Raw genomic sequence first — 21,615 nt, 5'->3', positions numbered from 1 at the left:
AGGGATGTGCATATTCAGTACAATTAAACATGCTTCTTTTTCACAAAGGAATGAATGTTACTTGTGTTATTGTAAACAATCTATTTTTAAAATTTCTAAACAAGTGTTTTTGTATTATTTTATGTAAATAGTGTGCTTTGCAACACATTTCCTCTCATTTTTAAACCCTCCTTATTCCTATATCTAACACCAACCTTTCAGCAACAAATTCCTAATGCATACAAACAAGTCCTATCCCACGTTTTTAGTCATTCAGTATCCATTTACACTCTGCAATATGAGTTTCACATTTCACTAAGAGCTGAGAGTACTGCACTTTTACTGAGAGCTGAAAGCCTCGAATCAAAACTTGAATTTTTAATATAAAATTGAAATTTTTGTGAATGATTGCTGTTTGATTCCTACAAAAAAATCTGCATAAGTTCTCAGCATAGCCTTTTTCTCCCCCAAAGACATGTTGATCAGAATGATGCATATACCTCCATTGCTCCAGAGAGGTGATTATGGAAGAACATGACATTTGTCTGGGTGGAGATGCTTAGAGCTCGCCTACGGCTCATTCGTGGAGTTTAGTGTATATGTCAACCCCTGTTAGCTGCAGACACAGCGGTGGTTAACATATAGTGCACCTGATAAAATGCCATCTGTTTTCTGTACATTTTCCTTTCGCCCATGGCTCTTCAGCAGTATTAAATGCAAGTTTAATAATATCTCGCTCTCTCGCTCTCTTTCTTTGCGCAGCAAAATACAGTCGGGCAACAAACTGGTGCTGAGCATCACGACCGATGCCTGCCAGGGCAAGGACAACTTTGTGCGCTACCTGGAGCACGTGCAGGCCGTCATCACCGTCAACGCCAGCCGGCGCGGGGACCTCAACGTCAACATGACTTCGCCGATGGGGACCAAGTCCATCCTGCTGAGCCGCCGACCCCGGGACGACGACGCCAAGGTGGGCTTCGACAAGTGGCCCTTCATGACCACCCACACGTGGGGCGAGGACCCTCGAGGCACCTGGCTGCTGGAGGTGGGTTTCCAGGGCGAAGCCCCGCAGAGCGGCGTGCTGAAAGAGTGGACCCTCATGCTGCACGGAACACAAAGTGCCCCTTACATAGACCAAGTGGTGCGGGACTACCAGTCCAAACTGGCCATGTCCAAAAAAGAAGAGCTTGAGGAGGAATTAGACGAAGCTGTGGAGAGAAGCTTGAAAAGCCTTTTGAGTAAAAATAACTAGCCATGTGCATGATGATATCCTCTCTGTATTAGCGTGTATTCCTAGCCCGTTCTCTCTCGGCTTTCTCTTTTTTCTTGTGATTATTTGATGAATGTCTGACGTGAGTCTCTCATATTAAAGTGTATTCTCTGAATGATACAGGGGCCGCAAAAACCATTTCGACACTTAAGATGCACTTCGAAATGTTTGAACATCATCATTCCAAAAATCAAAGCAAGTGGCATTTGCATTAATGAAAGACAGCACAAGCACACTACACAAGCAAGCTTCACAATCAGGTTCATACTATAATATATAGTATATATATCTACTATAAATCATCTGGACAGCAGCTGGTTAAAAGTCATTGCAACAACACCTCAGAAGGTTAGTTCTGAAAAAACCTCTAGCATCATTTGTTTGTATTTTGTTTTTAAATGCAGTGGCATTCAGAGTGTAAAGTGTGACTTGAGTGTCCAAATGTGTGTTTTGGCACCGCTGTGTGTCCCACCTAGAAAATATTACATCTTACTTTCGATGTTCCTTTTTTTACTCTTTACAGAAATGTATATAAACCAAATATATCTATACTTTATTATGTTCTTGCTTCCCCTGCTGTCCCCCACCTCTGCTGTACAGTTTGTGACTGTAAATCATTTTGTGTGATTCATCTTTAAAGTTTAGTATCTTGCAAACAGAGCAGTGATATTTCTTTGGTTTTTATTTTATTCTTTCTTTGTTTTTTTATCATTATTATTTTATGAAGAGATGAAATGTGCATCATTCTACTGCTTATGGCCAAACAAAGCATATTTCATAGCATTGTCTATATACAATAAATCTATTTAGCTGTTTGTTAAAGCACTTGAGTGATTAAGACAGTAATTTACCAAACGGGTTGGTTGATGTGGGGTACAGTGGTTTAGAGTCTAACTTGGAAACGAAACACTGTGATAAACTGATTTACGGTTACCAAGAAGCTTAGAAACTAGCAATTTTACCGTTTTGAACACGTCTCATCCAATTAGAATTATAAGTGGCATAAAATAATATACATTAGGTATACATAAACAGGTACATTTATTGTTAATAATAATCAGCATATTAGGTGATATATTTTATTATCTTTACTCTAGGCTGTTTTTGGTTGCAAATCAGTGTAGCAACTTGCTGTTAATTTTTGTAGTTTCAGGTGCGTTTGTAGGTATTTTACAGCTTAATGTTGTACCTGGATTGTTTGAATTTAAATCAGTTTTTTGAATTAGTATAAACAAATACGTCTTTAACAAAAAAAAAAAAAAAGAAAAAAAAAAAAAAGAGAAAGTGTATCATGCCCAAGTCAGAGCCCTCTACTGAATTCTGAATGCAAGATTTCAGTGGTTTCTCTTCACTTTGGACCTTGCATAGTAGATTATGCAAAGGTTACATCTGTATCACACATCTGTAAAACGGATGAGGTTGTTTTTTTTTGTTTTGTTTTTTGTTTTTTTTGCATCTGACTAATGCAGAAAAGTGAAAGAGTGTCACAAACTTGTAGGAAGAACATACTCACACAGGGATAAAGGTGAAATCCAAAAGTCTTTGATATGATCCACAATGAATCATAGGAAGGCAGCAAAACGAGACCAGATGACAAATACTAACCTGAGACCAACTTATAAAGACAGGTGATTACAAAGAACTAATTAGGACACAGGTGAAACGAGTTAACTAATCAGGACACAATGAGGGCAGGAAGAACCAAATATGGGCACAAGAGGGAGAAACCAACATAAACAGTCCAAAGGGGTGTGACAAAGAGGTAGTTGAACTAAATTAACCCCTAAATGAACCCCAGATAGGTTTGTTTGCAATAGTTTACATAAGGTTCTGATTTGACATGTATGTTAAAAGCTGCATTGTCATTTTTACTACCTCATCTGTATCCCTTTATGGGTTATTTATAAATGACGCTAAGACAGTTGCATTTAACATTAATGTTCAACCAACAAAAATTTATTTTAGTGATGTTAATTGACATCCCCTTCAACCAGGCAAATTAAAATTTATTTGCAATGTGCTTCACATTTTTGGTAACAAAGTAGTAAAGGAGACACCAGCACATATTAGGCCACATGTTCTCAAGGCTCCATAGTGAGCTCATTTTAGACTAGAAAATACATATAAATTTAAGTTATAAAAAATTTAATTATACATCCAAATATATATATTTTTTTTTTTGGCAATTTTTTTGTCACTTTTTTATATAGCTCCAAAAAAAAAAAAAAAATCTGAGTGTCATGCATAACTAAGAAAGTCCTATTATGGGATGCATATTTGCTGTAACTGGCACTATTGACCAGCATTGGCAGGCAGTATAATAGTCTTTATGCATGTGTTTTAGGTTCATTTTTGGAAGATTTTTGGAAGATGGAAAGATATTGATGATAGTGATAGGAAATGCATCAGAAAATCAGGTTGTAAAAGAATTTGTTGAGGACCAAAGAGGACAGAAGCAATAAGGGTGAGGACAGTGATGAAGAATAGGTAGTTGTGGAAGTCAGGCATTTGGATACATTATTGTATGCCAGTTTGAAAGATGTGATCCAACAACCAGAGGTCAGCAAAGATGCTAATGTCTATTGGCATTATTATACTGACAGGCAGTGATGCTCCAAGGGTACACTGAAAAAGGAGAGTACTGTTGACTTTCCCTTGTGCTATGATAATTGATTCGAAATTCTAAGATGAAACACAATGTTAAAGTTTTTTAATGGTTTTGAAACAGTAAGACATGGTTTTCAGGTAGTGAAATTGCATCCAAATTAGTGTCATGTTTTGGATATTTTCACGTGTGAGTTCCAAATCAAATATAACAGCTCAAGAAAAAAAACTGAATGTTCATGAAGATTTTTAATGTTTTTTTTGTTTTTTTTTAAACAGTAAGACCTTTTCAATTTTTTTTACATAGTGAAAAAAGCATTTGATTGTGTTTGAAGTTTCACAAAATTTGCCAAAAATAGTTTACCCTAATGGGACAAAGTCGGTTATAAATGACGGAGCCCTAAAAAAGGTATATGTAAAATATAAAGTCTATTTTTTTTTCAAGCTATGAATTTACAGTTAGTCCCATAGAGGGTTAAAATTAATCAATACAATTTAGGTCTTGGACTTTATGCTGTCATCTATTGGTGTAGATGCTCTGCCATATAAAGTTATCAATGGCGCTGGAGAAATACCTTTTTTTACAGACTAAAGTAGGGTATTTACTGAGAGCGAGCAGAATGATCTCAACGTGGCAGTCGCCGTGAGGGTCAACTCCCCATTTAAAATAAAAGTGTTTCCTTAGGACACTCATATTTTGTGAAAGTGAACATCATTTTAAACATCTCTCTCATCTTTCAGATTGCTCCCATAAGGGGAGCCACAGGGGAGTAATATGCACAACCAATTTGGCATATATTACACTGGATGCCCTTCCTGCCACAACACAGCACTGAGATGCAATCCCAGCACTAGAACATACTCATTCACACCTACGGAGCATGTTTGTGGTGGAAACCAGAGCACCCGGAGGAAACCCATGCAGACATGGGGAGAACAGGCAAACTCCACACAGAAAGGCTCCCTGGGGACCTTGTTGCTGTGAGGCAACCAAGAAGCCACCCAAACATTGTAAAAAGTATAACGTGACGACACACAGATAACACACATTAAGATTTTTTGGTTTTGATGTTTATTTGTGGCACAGTTAATACACATCAAGACTGTGGTGGGCAATGCTGGTATCTTAAATTGAACAAAATAGTAGCAAATAAAACTCTAAACATTTGCTTTAGTTTGACCTGAGATAAGGGCGAGAGAGGGTGATATTATACGTGTTAATTGGGGTAGCTGTATGGCACTATTCCACAACCTAGGGACCTGCCTACCTAGGCAGCATTGTAAGTCATCACAGGTGTCCTCCCGATGATAAGGCTGTTCCAAAAGGTAGGCAGCTTTTCGTTCACTGCCTCCTACGAACCAAGATGTGGAAAAGGCAGCATTGCAAGTTTCTTTTGCAGAGAAGGCAATCCCAGAGTAAAAATATCCATCCAAGACGGCAGATGAAGCAAGAGAAAATGCAGAATATAAAATATAAAACTGAAAATGTACCATTTGTATGCCCTTTTTTATGATTATAAACTTATGAGCATACTTCATTAGCTTAGCAACATGGTAACACCAAACTCTTTTGAAACCATTTGTTGAACAGAGATTCCCCTGTGTACTTTGTAAGTAGCTCTAGGTAGAACGTTTCAAATCAATCACTTAAGAAGTTCTGTTTCGGTAAGGATGGTGCCATAGGAGGCTCACTAGGTTTTGGAATAGAGCCTGTGAATCCAATTGAAACTGGCAATTAAGGTTTTCTGTGTCACGGTTCTTAGTTGGGAATATGGGGCGTTTTATTTTTGGCTTCCCAAGTTTTCAGACAGTAAAGGTCAAAGGCAATGGTGCAATGGTGCAGGAAGTTAACAGCGCAGCACTAGGAATCTCGTCAACAGCAGGCAGGAGGCACTGGCGCAGGTCCAAGGCAGGAATGGATAGAATGTGTGGAATGTTTGAGTGATTTCAGGAAGCTCTATCGGTGTGTTTCTTTCTGCTGGTCTTCTCAATCATGGTTTCCACCACTGTGGTTGTCTCTTCATATCCCTTCACTTTTTTGTCAGGTGAGAGCTTCTCCACTGACTCCACAACTTCTACCTTCTCATAACTCATTGAGTCAGGGGGGATGGAACTGGGTGATGGCATGGGTGGAGGGCCTCGAAAGCTGCCGGGATCATCCGAGGTCTTTTTCTTGCCGCCACGTTGGGGTGAGGGCTGCCTGGGGCCTGGAGGAGGGCTGGGGCCTTTGTCGTCATTTGGGCCCGGTGGTGGACTGGGGACCTTTGGATGAGGCTCTCCATTTTCTGACTTACCCCTCTCCCCATTTCCACCCTCCTTCCTACCTCCATCGTCTTTTCCCGCTTCCGGTTCTGACGGTGTGGAAGGGGTTATGGGTGTTGGTCCAGATAGGGGGCTCGGGACAGGTGAGGGTGTACCTCTCCAGTACGGATCATAAGGCATCATGCCATCATTGATTGTAACATAGATGTGACCGGCAGAAGGGGTGGTTGAAAAGAAGCAGGGGTCCAGGTAGCTAGAGTCGCCTGTTACTAGTACGTAGCGTCCCTTGGTGAAGAAGTCAGCGATCGGCTCTGGTCTCCTTACCCGCCTCATGCGGTCGCGTATGATGTTACAGAGCGTGTCGAAGGCTTTGCTGATCTGGGCGCCATCAGGCTCATCCTCACGAGGAGCATACTCCTCATTTCCTGCGCCTTTCTCCTCCATCACCTGTCCTTTCTCTTCCTCTTCAAATTCTTCTGTTGGCTTCTCCTCAAGTCCACTAGCTCCTTTGGACGTGATCTCTTTCTTTTTAAACACTTTCTTAGCCAAGTACTTCTGACGAGGCTTTACGTTGGTGATGTCTTGGATGACTTGAGTGATATCTAAAAAGCAGATAACAGACATGCTTTTAAAGAAATTTAGGGTCAGGGCTGTTAAGCACGTTGAACTGTGCAAAAATTTCTATGGTTGTGTTGTACTTAAAGAAAGTATTTTAGTAAATGCATATGTAAGACTTTTAAAAATATGCTCTGGCATCAAACAGCTGAGGCATGAAACATTCTCAAAAATAGTTGTAGCTACACTTTGTACTATTTGTGGATGATTCTGTAGGTTGGTTACCACCTCAGCACAAAGTGCACGTCGCAAGTGTGGGACTATGTGCTTGCAATGCATTAGTGAAATGCCACTTCTGTTTGCTAGTTAAGGGGTGGTCTCTTCCCCAGATGCCACGCCCATTGACCGCCCACCCTCCTTTCACCGAACGTCAAGCCCTGTTCCAAATGGCACACTTCATGTGAACTTGCAGTCTTGTAAACAATGGCAGCCATGCGTGCATGTACATTAAGTTCACGAGACTGTAGGGTGTCCTATTCATCATTTAAGTTTGTGCTTGTGAGTGCCCCCTTTGTGGCTGCTATGTGCCATTGATGTGCATTTTTTCCGAAACTGCAGTGAGCCAAGCTCACAGCAGACTTATACCCAAGAGTCAAAGCAGTGCACTGCAAAAGTGTAGATTTAGAGGAGGACTGCAAGGGTTTAGGGTGTCATTTGGGACAGGGCCTCAGATAAATATGGCATACTTAACAGGAAATACGTTCACAAAAGCAAAATCCTACGCCTAACTGGCTGACTTCTACAGGTTTTCCAGGAACCTACTGTGCAGTGATCTTTAACAGTCCAGCAGGAAACAAAAGCTGTGTTTCCAAGTTCCAGGACTACAGCAATGAGAGATTCAGAGGAGCAACTAAATGATGTCTTTGAAAAAAGTTGTGAAGTTCACAGTTTAAAGAGTAAAGCCGTTATTTTTGTTTTTTTTTTGCGTACAAAAAGCATTCTTGTAGCTTCGTAAAATTACAGTTGAACCCCTGACGACACATGGATTATTTTAGTGATCTCCTTGCTATGTTTCTGGATGTTGATGCAATTGGCATCTCCGTCCACCGTAAAGTCATTTTGTGCGTAATTTAAAAAAATACCGCCAAAAGAAGCTTTATGTCAGCCTTGGTTGTGAAATGCCATTGGCTCTTGTGTGTCTCATGACCGATTGCATCATGCTAATGTTCGGGAGTATCTTTTTTGAATGAGATATGAGTGCGTTAATGGAGCGGGATCATTTTCAGCGATTCAAATCTTATGTTTTACTCAGAAGTCAAAATGCAACACGACTTGTTGTTTGTAATGCTTTTATACTGCTTGTTTATGGTCAGTTTCAGTTAAATACCTGTGACTGTACTTATATTTGCCTGTTATGTGTTTTATATTGTTAAGTTTAGATAGGGGTGGGGTTAGGTGCTACAATGAAAGTATGAATTTATATAAAATTATTATTATTATTTGTTTTTTACAAATGCATGCAAACCATTAAATTAAGGCAAACAACTGAAATCAATGGAGAACCCTGCACGTCCAAAAGTGACGCTAAAGGGATACCTTGAGCGACCAAAAGCTACGCCAATGGGTCCTGACCAAGCGTCAAAACATGACGAGTTGGGAGTGGGAACATCTTGATGGGAGGGTCAGAGAGCTGTCAGAATGCATCAAAAATATCTTAATTTGTGTTCGGAAGACGAACAAAACTTTTACGGGTTTGGAATGACATGGGGGTAAGTAATTAATTCATTTTGGGGTGGAGTAACCCTTTAAACTCTTTAAAAGACATGAAAATGCTTTGTTTGAGGTACTTAAATTAAAATTTAAAAGAGATGTGTTTACATTTACCCACAGTATACATGGAAAGTATTATTTTCCAAGCTTGCCTGACCCTTTGGATTCCCAAGTGATTTAATTTTAGCCCTCTAACATCTCCAATGGAAGATGAGGTGAAGTACCTCACTGAGAAGTGAATATCTGCAGCATACGCAGGTATACAAGAAAGTACTGACGGTCTATATAGCCGGCCAGTCAATAATTGTATTATTTGTTTAACCAGCCTTATGTAGACGGGCGTTAGATATTTACAGTGAACTAATAGAATGGAAATTGATTGACTTTTTTTTTTCTATTTTAGAACATTTTAAAAACTAAATAGTGAAATTAGTCTTATTTACATTTACATAGACAGTCTTATGTACATTCTTATAAGAGCGTGACGTTACAGTCTTTTTCTTTATTTTTTATACTTAAGTCAATATAAACAGATATGCACTGGACAAAATGCAACCTAAACCATTTTCTTTCTTCTTAGAAAACATTTTGTGGCTCTCAACAAACAGCAATTACTCGCTACGGTATCGTGAGCACAGACATAAAGGTCATAGTCATTTATCATTGTTAACAAGGCCAATGCATGGATCTTAAAGGCAATTTTATTATGCTTCGACATTCAAGTAGCTGGAGAGAGACTGAGCGAGACAGAGTGGGCATGATTGACAGCTGTGTGGGCGTAAATCTTCATTCTGGCCAGCAGCTGCTGGCTGCTGATTTGATGCCTGTTAAGACTATCACAATGATGCAGTCATGTTACATAACACCCCACCCCCAGCCCAGACACTCACCTTTTCCTTTCCTGGTCATGCTAGAACTGTGGCTATATTTATAATTGGATGTGAGCAAAGTAATGGGTGTCCCAATTATCGCCGAGTTCAATCTGTGACAGTGAGAAGGAGAAAGAAAATGAAGCAGCTGTATTAAAGACATGAGAAAGATTCCAGAGAAAACAATGTCAAATATTATAAATATACAAAGCTTTTAAACGGAGCGTGTTAATAAAAGATGTTAGAATAAATATATGCTTAAATATCTGTAAGGGATTTAATTACAGTAGATGAAAAAGAAATTGACCAAAAAAAAAAAATCAAGCTGGGTTTATTGGGTAAAACAACAATGTAGTTATACTGCCACTGTGTGGCAGCAAGAGTCTTAAACCAAGTAAAAATGAACTTATATTTTGCTTTAAATAACATGATAATGATTTTATAAGTGAAATTCAGAGTTACTCAGAAAGACTGTCAAATTCATCTTGATAATGTCAGATAACTTTGATAGAAAGGTATGCAATGGATTACAATGAACCAAAAATTCAGACAACTGTATGACAGTATTTACACAACTATCAGTACTTTGTTGACTAACTACCAAGCAATGCTTAATTTTGTTCAGTCTGTGGTGTAAAAAGGTCGCATTAGCAATTAAAGAAAAAAAAAAAAACACATAAGCAAAACATGGTCAGGTCAAAGTGTCTGAATAATTTTTGATCCCAAATTTTCAGTTTTACTGGTAGTCCACTGTATGAAGATTTTTTGTGTATATGTCACAGTTTACTTTGCTAATTGCTAATTTTGCTATCCTCACTTACATAAATGATATTGTCCTGCACCCACTAGTAATATATATATATATATATATATATTTTATATCTGCTGTCTGAATAATTTTTGTTTTATATTTTGGTATATAGGGGCCACATATAAAACTGTGTGGAGCATGACTTTTCTGGATGTCATGAATCTCATATGAGGAGGTGAAGACTAAAAGCTTGTCCCATTGTCTCACCTGTTGTCTTCATTCTCGATAATCCTCTTGTACCGCTCCAGCTCGTTCTCCAGAGAGGTCTGGTACATGGCCAGCTTTCGACACTTATTGGTATAATTATCCAGTGACCTCTCAGCCTCTTCGATCTCCTTCCTGAGGGTCTCAATTTGTTCATTGTACAGCTGGATTTCGTCATCGTAGCTCTCTTGTGTGGTCTTGATAGTTTGTTCCAATACAGAGGTCTAAAAAACAGCCATATTACAGCCATTTACATTATACATACGTTACACTACAGGTATGCATTATAGATCAGTAAGATGTTTAAAGTTTTTTAAAAAGAAGTCTCTTCTGCTCACCAAGGCTGCATTTATTTGAGTAAAAATGGTGAAATACTGTTAGTTTCAAAAGGTGTTTCCTATAGTCTGTCATTTATTCCAGTGATCAAAGCTGCATTTTCAGCATTATTATTCGAGTCTTCAGTGTCACATGATGTTAATATGCTCAGGAAACATTTCTGATTCAGTGGCGAGAACAATTGCTGCTTCAAACTGTAATACATTTCTTTGATCAATAGAAAGTTCAACATGTATTTGTAATGGAAATCTTTTGTAACATATAATTATTTTTATGGTGACATTTGATTAATATGATGCATCCTTGCTGAATAAAAGTATTAATAAAAAAAAGTATGAATGTACAAACTTTCTAATGAATGTATTTAACAATATATATATATATGAAGAGTTCAGATGCAAAAGCCTCTAAATCCATCTGACGTCTTTCTTTAAAAAATGCATTTTTATCAGGCTCCGATGTATATGTTTCTATGTAAGTACCGGTACTTCTGATTGGGCTGAGGCTGGATTTTAGCGAGTTTGAAGTATTTGTATTTGATGGACGTATAATATGTGTCAGGAGCATTCACTCATTTTTGACTGAGATGGCTTTTAGGGAGATTTGCATCTGAACTCTTCATATATATATATATATATACTAATTGCATTAGTAGTAATTGTCTGGCTTACTATTAGTAGTAATATTAACAAATCTTAACGTTGCATTGTAACAACTACATTGTTACATTGTTACTTTTGTGTGCAATTTTACTGTGTTGGATTTCCATGTATTAATTACAGCCTGGGTAATGAAGCAAAACTAGTTAAGAATCATTGTCTTACTTGCTCTCATCTATGTTTGAGGTGAAAATGAAAATGAAAGTTTAAGAATTCTGTCCATTTGCTCCAATTGGCTATTGCATCACAGTCCAGTGAACTACGCATAGTGTCTTTGTTAGGTTCACATCATGCTTAGAACAATCTGAACTGATGACATTAGGGTTACTGATCTGTGTCTGAGACTAAGAGATCATCTAGCTCTTGGTCACTCACCTCGGTCTGCAGCTGCTGTTTCTGCGCCTGTAGCTGGCAGATGGCGCTCTTGTACTCCTCCAGCTGACTGCGTAGCGCTGGAACGCGCCTCTGAGCGATCAGCCTCTCCTGATCCTGTGGAAGAAGAGCAGGTGAGACTTCTGTGTAGTTATGATCAAAGATCGCTTGTAATGTGATCACACTTAAGTCGAACATGTTTCATTTTCATTCACGTCACTGAAAAACTTTCAAATCCAGATAATGACTTTCCTAAAAGAGCTGTGACGCTGAAGGTCAAACACGCCTGAGAGAACATGTTCATATGCAAGACTAGTGCACATTCACAACTTTTTTATGGCTCCTACTCAAATACAGATATAGGCTAAATCACAAGCAGCCTAATAAACCTGCAGAATCCAGATCGAATTTTTCTTTTAAATCTATTACAGGTTGTATGGGTTGTGACATTAATTTAGTGATTAAATGTTATAATATATGCTATTAAAGGGGTAGTTCACTTCCAGAACAACAATTTACAGATAATTTATGCACCCCCTTGTCACCTTGTCATCCAAGATGTTCATGTCTTTCATTCTTCAGTCAAAAAGAAATTACGTTTCTCGACAAAAAAACATTTCAGGATTTCTCTCCATATATAGTGGAGTTCTGTGGTGCCCCCAAGTTTGAACTTCCAAAATGCAGTTTAAATGCGGCTTCAAATGGATGGAAATTTATATGATCTCAGCCAAGGAAGAAGGGTCTTGTCTAGCAAAACGATCCATCATTTTAGAAACAAATTGACAATTTATATATTTTTTAACCTCAAAACTCCCATTTTGTTTTTTTCCCCAACTTTAACTTCACTGCAGAAGTACCAACCCAGTGTTTACAAAGTGAACATGAGAAGAAGATCAAACGCCCTTTACAAAAAAAAAAAAAAAAAAAAAAAAGGTAAAAGCGATGTAGGACGATTTTGAAGTTGAGACAGGAGTTTCTCGACATTCCCTAACTGTATTGACCCAGATTACACAGACTACGCATGCGCACCGCAGAGATGAGATAAGGAGAGCATTTGAGGTTAAAAAGTATATAAATTGTCAATTTATTTTGAAAATAACAGATCGTTTTGGTAGATAAGACACTTCTTCCTCTGCTGGGATCATTTAGAGCTGCATTTTAACTGCATTTTGGAAGATCATACTCACGGGCACCATTGAAGTCCACTATATGGAAATAATTCCTGAAATGTTTTCCTCAAGAAACATAATTTCTTTATGAATGACGATAGAAAGACATTAACATCTTGGATGACAAAGGGGTGAGTAAATTATCTGTAAATTACTGTTCTGGAATTGAACTAATCCTTTAAGCTATTAAGAGTTTACTTAATAATTGTAACACTTAAAGAAAAGTATTAAGGCCCATTAACAGCAACTAGCCTAAGGTAACAATAAAATATAGTTTTAAAAATCGTTCTAACTATAAGAAAATAATGATAATGACACAGAGGAACGATACTGTTGGAATCACTTTCAGAATGATTTTCATCCTCAGCTGATTTATGATCATAAAAAATTTTGACAGCTAATCAGAATCTTTTCTGTTTTAAAGAGATTAAGCATTTAAAGTGGCTGCAGCATGCATATGATCAGAATGTTATCATATGCATCGGTGTGGATGCTAAAATAGTTATAGTTATAGTTATTATATTTCATAAATCACTCCACACCATCTGTGCAATTATACCTCAGAATGTTTTTTTTTTTTTTTCTTAGAAAACTCTTCAAAAGACTTTCAGCTGTCAGGCTATAAAACGAGCAAAACAATTTCACAGACTTACGATGAAAGAGAGACCTTTTGACTCGGGCCAGTAAGCAACCGTTCATAAACCACATTCAGAAAACACTCAAACACCTTAGCAACCAGATAGCAGGGCCTTGGCAACCTATTTTAGCAATGTGCCTTTGAGCCTGTGCCACTCACACTTTTCTGAGAAAATGTCATCATGTGTAGCCTACTCTTTCTGATCAATGTTTTTCCTTGAAGCCCTTCCGAAATGTACAAGTGTGTGCCTTTTTAGCTGTTTTTAGTACATTTAATGTAAATATTGCAAAGCAAACAGACATTAATTTAACTCCAGTGTATATGTTTTACATCTCAGCTGCTGCAATTAAATTGAATTACATATCATGTATTGGCAATACACCTTGCTAACTTATTATACTGTATATTGGCCCCTGATTTTTTTATCTGTGCATTACTAATAGCAGATTTTTTCTCCAGGTCCCTGCAGTACGAATGTGAAGCATGCACTTCATACAGTGAGTATGTGAGGAAGCGTGTGAGAAGCCCTGCTGCTGTAGAGCGCACAAGAGCGGTGATACAGGAAGATAAAGGGTGTCATCGCTCAGGGAGACTGATCACTCAGGGCACATTCAGAGCACCACGTTAATTTCACTGGCACCGCCGCCGCACAATTCTTATTGCATGTGACACCCAGAGAGTCAGCAAGGGCCCGAGGCGCTGTGAGCCACAAGGTCACCCTACCTCTGAGACAGACGTGCTCGCCATGAGGGGAATAGTCTGGTTGATCTGGTGCAGGATGTTTAGATACGTCTGGATTTCTGCGAGGTTCTGTGGAGAAAACAAACACAAGAGACAAGAATCAATGGAGGGGGACATGATGAGCGGCAGAGATTGTTGAAAGGTCAATTTCATTACAGAGTAGGCTTCCCTTGCTTCACTGCAATTGTGGAAACAATGAAAAGCAAAATGTTGTGGCCCAATAGATTCATTGTGGTGCAAACACTACATGAAAATGATGAATGAGATTGTACAATTCATACAAATTTTTAGCCAAAACGTGAAAGCACTACAAAAATAGCAACGATCATGTGGTGGAGAAACCACATGATATTCAGTGTACCTGGTCCATCTGAGATGTGGCTTGATTAAGATTAAGGTTTGACATAATCTATAAGCAAAAAAGACAAGCTCTTCTGATCTGAACTTTCAAGAAAATCAAGATGCACTGCAGTGCTGGGTAGTAAGTGATTACATGTAATCTGGATTCTGTAATCAGATCCTAAATATTAAGTGCTTGTCAGACAAAGGAGACATGAAAAACGTGTAATGTTGGTGTGCCTCCAGGAACAGGTTGGGAAACACTGCTTTAAGGTACCAACAGGCACCCTCTAGGGGTAAATAAGGTACAAAGGTGTACATTATGAACATTTTGACAGTTTTATACCTTTTATTCCTGAGAGTGTATGATTAAAGTTGAATATTTTACAGTGGATCTTAGTTTGAACGTTTAGATCCGAAGCAGTTGTCTTTGTCACTGGAGATGTGACGCACATACAACGGCACAGAAAGCTTGTCTGGATCTGCATTCTAATGCACATTTCATTTATACTTTTTTGCTCATATGTGTGATATTCACTTCGCTGTAAACAGTGAATGATTAATCAAGCCAGCGCCTTTAGACACAGTGTATGCATGACTGCATAAAAAGCATCTGTTCTCTGAAGCGCCCAATGAGATGTCACAGTAGACATGAGCAGAAGAACAGCTAAGTTTCCATCACCCTGTTTTTATGCGCATTTTGAAGTATTGCATTAGAAAAGATTTTCAAATTTCCAATAAAAATCCCTTGATTTGCAAAAAAGTTTTTGTACTCGATTAAGGTGGTTTTTGACTTGCGAATAATGGAAGATGGAAACGCATCTGACGAATAAATTCCCCCATATGCATCAAAAAAGTCATGTGACTTTGCGCTATGGTCTAACCAGTGGACCGATCTCGTTCCAAAGCATCTGAAATATTGTTATGGTCTTTCTGCAATGCCTGAGCAAAGTCTGTTGTCAAAGTACTTCTGTGTAATTGCCTCCCAGAACTGTCTCACACGACTGCGTTCCCAAACAGCAGGCATCCACCTCCGAAAGAAATTATGACATTATTGTGTTTCGTCTGGTGCAAGTAATTTATTATATATGAAAATTACTACATTCAGTGACTTCTCCTATAGTGTCAGTTTATCAGGAAGTGATGATTTTGTTATCTTTGACTCGTTGGATGGAAATGGTGCTCATTCGCAAATGTTTTATGTGATATTGCAATTTTGACATGAGTTACTTTTGCAGCTTTGGATGGAAACCCGCCTAGTGTCCGTTTTTTATCACCTCTTTCTGAGAGGCTTACAGTACATCATTACTTCTGCAACTGATAGATAAACTGGATATTAACAGCTCTTATGACAACAGATCTGAATTCATCAACTGCAAAAATGTCAGTCTAAAAGTCAGTATACTTAAAGAAACAAACTCATCTACGACTTGGATGGCCTGAGGGCTTTTTTAGTGCATTTTCAGCTAATTTTCTTTTTACATGAATTACTCCTTTAAGTGTGTCTGAAGTGTCTGAATAATATTTGGGGCCACTGGAAAGCATTATTGACAAAAATGTTGTTGTTCCTACTGAATTGCGCTTTTATATTAAACAATAATACCAGCAAGACATCAAACACTGCTAAAAATGTAAATGCCAAAAGCAATATTTTGGCTGCTGTGTCATGTGTCTATGTTTGTGTTGGAGAGAGTGTGTGTGAATGTGTTTTTGTGCTTCTGGCTGCTGTTCTAGCTTCTGAGATCATGTACATGTTGATGAGAAAATTCTGGCAGTCAGACGCTGAATGCGATGTACAGCAGTGCTGATTAAACATAATGCAGGGCCACACAATGGCCTGTCACTGTACGGCTCAGAAAAACACTGCTGACATCACATTTAAAAGATGGTCCAGTGCCAAATTCTGTCCCCTGAGTGAACAAATGTAAGCTCAGCACAAAAACACACCTCTCAACAACAGCCATAATTCACTGTATTTCTGAGGTGAAAGACATGTGGAAATTGAATTATAAAGAGAAACATTAATATTATTATTATTATTTGGATTAACTGCTGTGATGAATCGTTAACAATAAGAACAAAAACATGCAGTAAAAGTTAAACAGGTGCATTTTACCTTATGTTGCACAAGGGAGATATTTTGTAAAACTCTAATAGCTGTCCTTTCAATTTGATGTCCTATGCAAAAAGCATCCACAAGTGTATGCTTTAAAACATAATTTGTGTCAAATGCTTTTAGTAAGTGGATTTACCATGGTTTGTCATTCAGTGTACACCCTGCTGCCAACTGACAGTTTCACAGAAGAGCTTTAGAAAAGCTATTAGTAAAGATAGAAGTGCAAATAGGAGTTGTGGTCGCCTCCTACCTTTTTGTGCCTCTCTTTGGTGGCGTTGACGTCATCTTGCAGGAACTGCAGCTGGATTTGATACTCAAGGTTTCTCAATAGCACTGTGTCGGCTTCCTGCAAACACGAGAGCAAATGGACTCATAATCATGTTGCTGTAGAGACTTAGCAAGATACATTTTTCTTTTTTCAGACTCCCGTTAGCGCTGTTACATTGCACTCGAGCAGATAAACGGAAGTGGATTTTTAAAGCAATGAAACACTCCAGGGTATGCATTAGAGACTTTACCACAGGTAAGGGCTGATCTTAAACCAGAAACACAGTATGTGACATCAACGCAGATGCCTGGCCAGAACACTCATAAGCTTTTTATACATCAGTGGTCATGCATTTCTGATAATGTTAGCAGTCCCCCAAAATCATGGGAGTGACTGAGTTACCTTCAAATGTATGTGCCAACAAAATATGTTATTATCCGGGTAGCTACTATTTCCACTAACTTACTCAAAACTTACAGTAGTTGACTTGAAAGCAAAAATGCAATGAAAGTTGAAAATGCAACGTGTTACAAAACAAACTGCACCAACACACAGACTTTTAGCGTGTGTTTCTGGCCTTAGGCTTGATGCAAAAGTAGTAGCCTACAGTATAAAAGGCCTAGCTTACAGTATTGCATTTATAAAAGAATGATAAGTCACTTGAGCCTGTGTTATGTTGATTTTAGCACTGCATAAGGGGGTTTGAAACCGTCCACCTAGTGCTGAGCCTAAGAGCAGCCCTTGCCTGTGGTTATGTTACTGAAAAGCATCATCTCTTGTGGATTATTGCTTTATAATCGCCTGAGAAATTGCAGGTCAGAGAGTGGCACAGTTTATTTGTACCTTATTGAGCTGTTCCAGCGTGTGCCGCAGCTGCTCTTGATATTCACATTCATTTCTGTATCTGTGGACAACAGAGAGCGTTTCAAGTGCAGTTCATCATATATGTTCATGGTTTTCATTTCAAGGCTCTTTCTAACCATTAAGGGAAGATTATTGATCTGCTTGATCAGTGGGGTCTGCTGTGATTTCTTTTGACTATAGTTCAGTGGTTTCTTGGGTGTTTTGAAACATCTAAACAAGGTCAATTCTCATTTACTATAGCCTTGACCTGCGAAAAAAGTTAATTACTAATTAGTGACTTTCATCAGGATAGCTGCACTGAAAAAACCCAGAGCTAACAGTTTATTTATACCCATAAGCATTCATTTACCAGCCAGAACCTGTTTCAACCTGATATTTACTGTCAGTGATGTGCCTTAAACTCTTAGCATTACCATTACATACTCTGTAATAAGTGACAAATGATGGGCTGTACGAATATTGTAAATCCCAGACATCAGTCCTAAGCATAATCTTAATATTGGTTTGGGTGATAGGAGTGTTTTTCTAGGACCGAAATGGTGATGCCATGACCATGACATTTCTATTGGGATAAAAAGATAAATAAGGTAGTTGCAACCTTTTATCTCACAATTCAGACTTTAAAATTGCCAGATATACAGTCACAAATGTGAGATGTAGTTGTGAGTATATATTGTGTTCAATTCAATTGAGTGAGTTTACTGAACTGTGAGTTTATAACACAAGAGATGTAAACTGATAATTCTGAGAAAAGTCTGAATTATGAGACAAAAAAAAAAAAAAATGCAATTACCTAATTTCTTTTTATTATCCCAATTATGTAAATATTGGATAAAATGTAACAAATCATACTTAAACCCCACCGTCCGTTTCTTGACCATCTGATGCATATTACACATAAACTTTAAGTGCTCTCTCTGACTGACTTTACATAACCTCAGTTTTTAATTGGTCCATCTGGAAAGTTTACTCATTGCATCACTGAACACCTTTGAGGAAAACTAATTACAGGATTTGCCAAAGTTTGCCAGGTTAGTGGCATCAAATCTTAGATATTCAGAGTTTTAAGGCGATTAGTAGCACACAAACTACCACAAGCCGAAAAGTTTTGTTCTATGTCTATGTCTGTGAAATCATCTGTATTGTTGCTGCACTATTACCTAAACAGTTTTTTCTGTAGTCTGCTAATATGGTAGGGTACAATGGGGCTAAAGGAACACCCTAAGAAAATAAATGTGCTTTTCACTGTGCCCAAAGTGTATGATTGCAGAAAAATACATATTGAACATTTATGGAGCAACGTATTATTTGTGAAAAAAAAAAAAAAAAAATCACACAAGTTGTTTATGTTGTTTAAAAATCTCATAAATGTATGAGGTGGTAAGGGGGGCACACAGTATTGATACAACTACTATAGCTACGATTTTTTACTGTAGCTAAGCGCATAATGTCTAAGTTAATACTTGTTCAAAACAATCACTTTAGCAAAGTTTGTACAACTTTCTGCTTATTTTAATAATTATTTTTGTTCAATAAATATACTGTAATTAAACTATGTTAACATAAAACATATGTTTTACAATACAGAAACAAAATTATTTTTAAAATGTAAAGATTCTGAAGGCACTGGAGGAGATTCCATAATAATGTAATATAGATTTACAGTAGTAACAACAAATTATATTTTGTTATATTATATAATTAATATCATTTTTTCAAATATGACAGTTTCATTCTAAACATGGTGATTATCTCTAAGATGGACACCCAAAATAATATATGATATTTGCCATCTGAATCTAAACATATTGTGTCAACAAATGAAAAAGACAGCCTTCTGTTAATTATCATGTTAATTATTGTGCCTTTTAGCCCCAACAACAGGGGTGCTTTTTACCCCAAATACCATACTATTACATATTGTTTTGTTATTTAAAAAACACTGTTTTAATTATCTTAAACAAAACTTAAAATCATTAAGAAGACCCTTGTCTCAAGACATACTGAATAATTTTAGTGATTCTTATTTGCCACTTGAATCTGCAACATTTCTAAAAACATAAAACATTAGATCAAGTAATCACAGAATCGACTTTGTGCTGCTGCCCGCGATCGCATCAAGAATCAGACAATTTTGCACTTGTATGTTGAAAAGCAGATGTTTTTGAAAGTGCTATGCCACGTTTTTGTGCCATCTAGTGGTTTAGGGAAAAATAATATCAAAAGGTGCCTTTAGCTGCATTGTACCCTATAATCTATTTCAGGTAAACCTAAACAGTACTTAAAAACATCTTTACATCTACGTGTCATCAGATAGTCTCTTTCTGTTTAAGTAGATGCTTCAGTATTGTCTGATATAATTAAATGTTCTCGTGTTTAATCTATTAAATTAGATGATTGCTATATGTTTGCAATTATTTAGGCCTTATGCTTCTGTCGCATTTTCTAACCTGTTGTTGTACTCATCCAACATGCGTTCCGCGTCTTTGAGCTCCCTGTCCAGCTTGGTTCGGTCTAACAGCAGTTCGCGGATGCGCTGTCTGTTGACGCTGATCTGCTCGCTGAAGGCCTCCTCCAGTCCTGACGCCTCCTCCATGCGCTGAAGAGTCTCCAGCTGTTTGCGAAACACAGCGTTGCGCTGCTCCAGCACGCGCGCCCGGTTGATGTAACGCGCGAAGCGGCTGTTCAGCTCCTGTAGGCTCTCCCAGCCCTGGGCGGCCGCTGTTGCGGGGCCGGCCGGAGCCGACTCCGTCTCTGGGCTGCTGGGCTCCTCGAAGACATCGGTGCGCTCGTACTTCTTCTTGCGCACCTCATGTCGGACGCTGGTCTTGAACATACCGTGTGCGTGATGGTTTCCACCTCCGCAATCTTCGGCTTAGTGCTTTAGTGCCCCTCAGCACCTTTAGTGTGTGAAAACTAGGGTGCTCACCCTCTGCTGTCTCATGCTAGACTAAACTCTGCCCGTTCAGGCCACGGGGACAAATAGCTAAAAAACTTTTCATCCTTGTGTTTCACATGGTGTCCTCTGTGGATCCTTCCAGTGGAGTCCTGTGCACAAAGCCAGCAAAAGCACCACCATTGTCGAGGGCTTTGCTGTGCTGAATGATCTTTTGAGATCTGCTTTTGTTTGCAGCTCTGTCTGTAATCACAATGATGTGCTTCCCAGGGCTTCTGTTCGACAACGAAAAATTGCAGGACCTGCTGTTTCAGAGCACATGAACAACAGCAACTTCTCGACTGCAGTTTGACAATGGCGTAATCACTGTCAATACTACTGTAAAGTGCCATGTAAATACATGCACTGATGCACCTACTGATAAACGTCTTTATACTGTATGGGATATCACACTATGCATGGAAATACGATTGCAATTCTACTCAGAAATGATTTTTTTTTTCAAGAGATCAGGCGGTCCCAATTTTATTTACACATATTAGGTGGCCTTAACTACTATGTACTTACATTTAAATTAATCATTTGATACAATGCACTTATTGTGTACATACTAGTTTTTACATGGTACTTATATTTAAAAAAATACCTGCATGTAATTACATCTGTAATTCATTTCTGTATTTACATTTATAATTACACTGATTTATCCTTACACCTTTACCCACCCTTAAACCTACCCATACCACCTAACCTGTCCCTAACTTTATCCATATCCCACCTCAATAGCAGCAGAAGTGTTGCAATAAAATACATTTTACTTATTTTTTGATGTAAGCACATAGTAATTAAGGCCACCTAATATAAAGTGTAACTACACATTAACTACAATGTTCT

At 38.2% G+C, this 21,615-nt stretch overlaps 2 protein-coding genes across 2 annotated transcripts in view; one reads left to right on the top strand and one right to left on the bottom strand.

Annotated features, from left to right (window-relative positions):
• The window catches only part of pcsk2 (proprotein convertase subtilisin/kexin type 2), a 62,429-nt gene extending 60,520 nt beyond the window's left edge, over positions 1 to 1,909 (top strand). The window contains exon 12 of the mRNA XM_051125379.1: positions 742 to 1,909. Within this exon, the coding sequence (XP_050981336.1) occupies positions 742 to 1,231 (490 nt within the window). The 3' untranslated portion in view covers positions 1,232 to 1,909. The remainder of the gene's footprint in view (positions 1 to 741) is intronic.
• A 2,987-nt stretch (positions 1,910 to 4,896) lies between these two features.
• LOC127174791 (filensin) lies at positions 4,897 to 20,867 on the bottom strand. Its single transcript, XM_051125377.1, has 8 exons — positions 20,276 to 20,867; positions 17,805 to 17,865; positions 16,944 to 17,039; positions 14,221 to 14,307; positions 11,695 to 11,808; positions 10,328 to 10,548; positions 9,331 to 9,422; positions 4,897 to 6,717 (listed from the first exon to the last, which is right to left on the bottom strand). The coding sequence occupies exons 1-8, from the start codon at positions 20,659 to 20,661 to the stop codon at positions 5,801 to 5,803; spliced, it is 1,974 nt and encodes a 657-aa protein (XP_050981334.1). The 5' UTR covers positions 20,662 to 20,867; the 3' UTR covers positions 4,897 to 5,800.
• Between the last annotated feature and the right edge of the window lie 748 nt (positions 20,868 to 21,615).

This window comes from Labeo rohita, chromosome 13, assembly GCF_022985175.1.
Source record: "Labeo rohita strain BAU-BD-2019 chromosome 13, IGBB_LRoh.1.0, whole genome shotgun sequence".
Lineage (NCBI taxonomy): Eukaryota > Metazoa > Chordata > Actinopteri > Cypriniformes > Cyprinidae > Labeo > Labeo rohita.
The sequence above is the reverse complement of the archived record's forward strand: the minus strand, read 5'-3'. Positions and strand labels throughout refer to the sequence as shown.

What these genes read in the sequence shown, in the direction of transcription:
- LOC127174791 (XM_051125377.1), bottom strand. Translation starts at nt 20,661, where the DNA reads ATGTTCAAGACCAGCGTCCGACATGAGGTGCGCAAGAAGAAGTACGAG. An exon ending in ATCGAGAATGAAGACAACAG is followed by an intron (nt 9,423 to 10,327) that starts GTGAGACAATGG and finishes TCACTGTCACAG; the next exon opens with ATTGAACTCGGCGATAATTG. An exon ending in CATGACCAGGAAAGGAAAAG is followed by an intron (nt 6,718 to 9,330) that starts GTGAGTGTCTGG and finishes TCTGCTTTTTAG; the next exon opens with ATATCACTCAAGTCATCCAA.